This window comes from Salpingoeca rosetta (genome assembly GCF_000188695.1).
Source record: "Salpingoeca rosetta unplaced genomic scaffold supercont1.16, whole genome shotgun sequence".
Lineage (NCBI taxonomy): Eukaryota > Choanoflagellata > Craspedida > Salpingoecidae > Salpingoeca > Salpingoeca rosetta.
In genome coordinates this window covers 56,146-57,838 of record NW_004754918.1, presented here as the reverse complement: position 1 = coordinate 57,838, position 1,693 = coordinate 56,146, and the positions used below count along the sequence as shown (strand labels likewise).

Sequence of the window (1,693 nt, the reverse complement as noted above, 5' to 3'; positions counted from 1 at the left end):
AGACTGACTCAGTCATCAGACACACACACTCACTCACTCAGTCACTCATTCAGTCACTGAGTCATGACTCACACACACACACACACTCACTCACACACACACACACACGCAGTTGAGGTTGAGAAAGAGCTGGTTGGTGATCCGCTTGAGCTTGCGGTGCTGACGAGTCTTGGGTGGAGCTGTGTCCGCGACACCGTCGCCCGCCCCTCTGCAAACCTCTCTGCACGCAAGATCCACACCTTCCCCTTCACACACACACACACACACACACACACACACACACACACACACACACACACACACACACACACACACACACACACACACACACACACCTGGTGGTGGGCGGCAGCAGCAGCAGCGGAGAGCGAAACTTCGAGGTCAGAGACCATGTTGACCAGACCAGGGAGAACCCTGAACGCAACAAGCAACAGCAAGACAATGCAAAAGCATAACACAAATGGATGAGTGCAATGTTAAAATGACAACAAACAGCAAATTACACCGGAAATCATGCGTGCTTGTGTGCGCATTCGTCGCCCTGATCGAAAACAGACCTGGATGCTTCTCTGCGTTTCTTCTTGTTCGCGTGCTGCAGAAGAGGCTGGAAGACGCCATGAACAACAGCCTGCACCTGGTGGTGGATGAACGTGCTGTCGAGGGCAACGTGCACACGTGTGCGTGCGTGTGTGTGTATGTGTGTGTATGTTGTGAATTCGAGTGGGTTTCGGGACAGTGGCAACACTATTCGCACACGTACGTGTACAGACGCATGAATCAAGCATACGCTCACGCCGCACACAACGCGCACACAAACAACACGATACATGCATTCGCGCACTTGATCTCTGGGACGAGAAGCGAAGCCATGGAGTCGAGCTGCCCCTGCACGTCCTTGATCATGGCCAGCACCTCAATCATGGCCAGGCGCTCCGTGCGCGAGTAGTTGTAGCGAACAGCCTGAAGTGGAGCAAATTATGAGTGTGATGTGATGGTGGGTGGGACGGAGGTAGTACATGCGGTTGTGTCAAACGCAGACGAAACAGAGGGACGAGGGGACACAACACATGTTCCTGCCGTAGAATGATTTGTGTTACTGAAGAGGACAGGAGGAGATGTGTGTGTATGTTTGGCACCAAGCTCAACTCAATGTCGCAGCGTGACTGACCTTCTCGTAAGGGGTGCAGCCTGCAGGACACTCGCGGTTGATGTATTCATCTGTGGGATGTGCATACTTCCAAGCAGCCTGTGGAGAGTTGCGTTGGTGTGAGCAAGCGGCAACGGGCGTTGCATCGTGTGTGTGTGTGTGTGTGTGTGTGTGTGTGTGTGTGTGTCTGTGTGTGTGTGTGTCTGTGTCTGTGTGTGTGTCTGTGTGTGTGTGTGTCTGACACGTATGCATCCAACCGACTCGCATGCGACGAATGTACAGTAAACGCTGCAAGCGAGGGTCAAAAGGGGGTGTTACGGTAAACATACAGGCCCACCTGCTCCAAGATGGCCAGTGTCCAGTTAGCCACGGTGCGCAGGGCCTTGAGGGCGAGGTCGTATGCCGTGCTGTTTCCGGCCTCCAGCGGCGTTTGTTGGCTCTGCACCAATGTGTGTGTGTGTGTGTGTGTGTGTGTGTGTGTGTGTGTGTGTGTGTGTGTGTGTGTGTGTGTGTGTGTGTGTGTGTGTGTGTGTGTGTGTGTGTGTG

General features: G+C 53.6%; 1 protein-coding gene across 1 annotated transcript in view; it reads right to left on the bottom strand.

The window, feature by feature from the left end:
- The window catches only part of PTSG_07003 (uncharacterized protein), a 10,553-nt gene that overhangs the window by 5,526 nt on the left and 3,334 nt on the right, over nucleotides 1–1,693 (bottom strand). The window contains exons 9-13 of the mRNA XM_004992354.1: nucleotides 1,485–1,586; nucleotides 1,169–1,246; nucleotides 842–960; nucleotides 558–653; nucleotides 336–414 (exon numbers count right to left, since the gene is read on the bottom strand). Of these exons, the coding sequence (XP_004992411.1) occupies nucleotides 336–414; nucleotides 558–653; nucleotides 842–960; nucleotides 1,169–1,246; nucleotides 1,485–1,586 (474 nt within the window). The remainder of the gene's footprint in view (nucleotides 1–335; nucleotides 415–557; nucleotides 654–841; nucleotides 961–1,168; nucleotides 1,247–1,484; nucleotides 1,587–1,693) is intronic.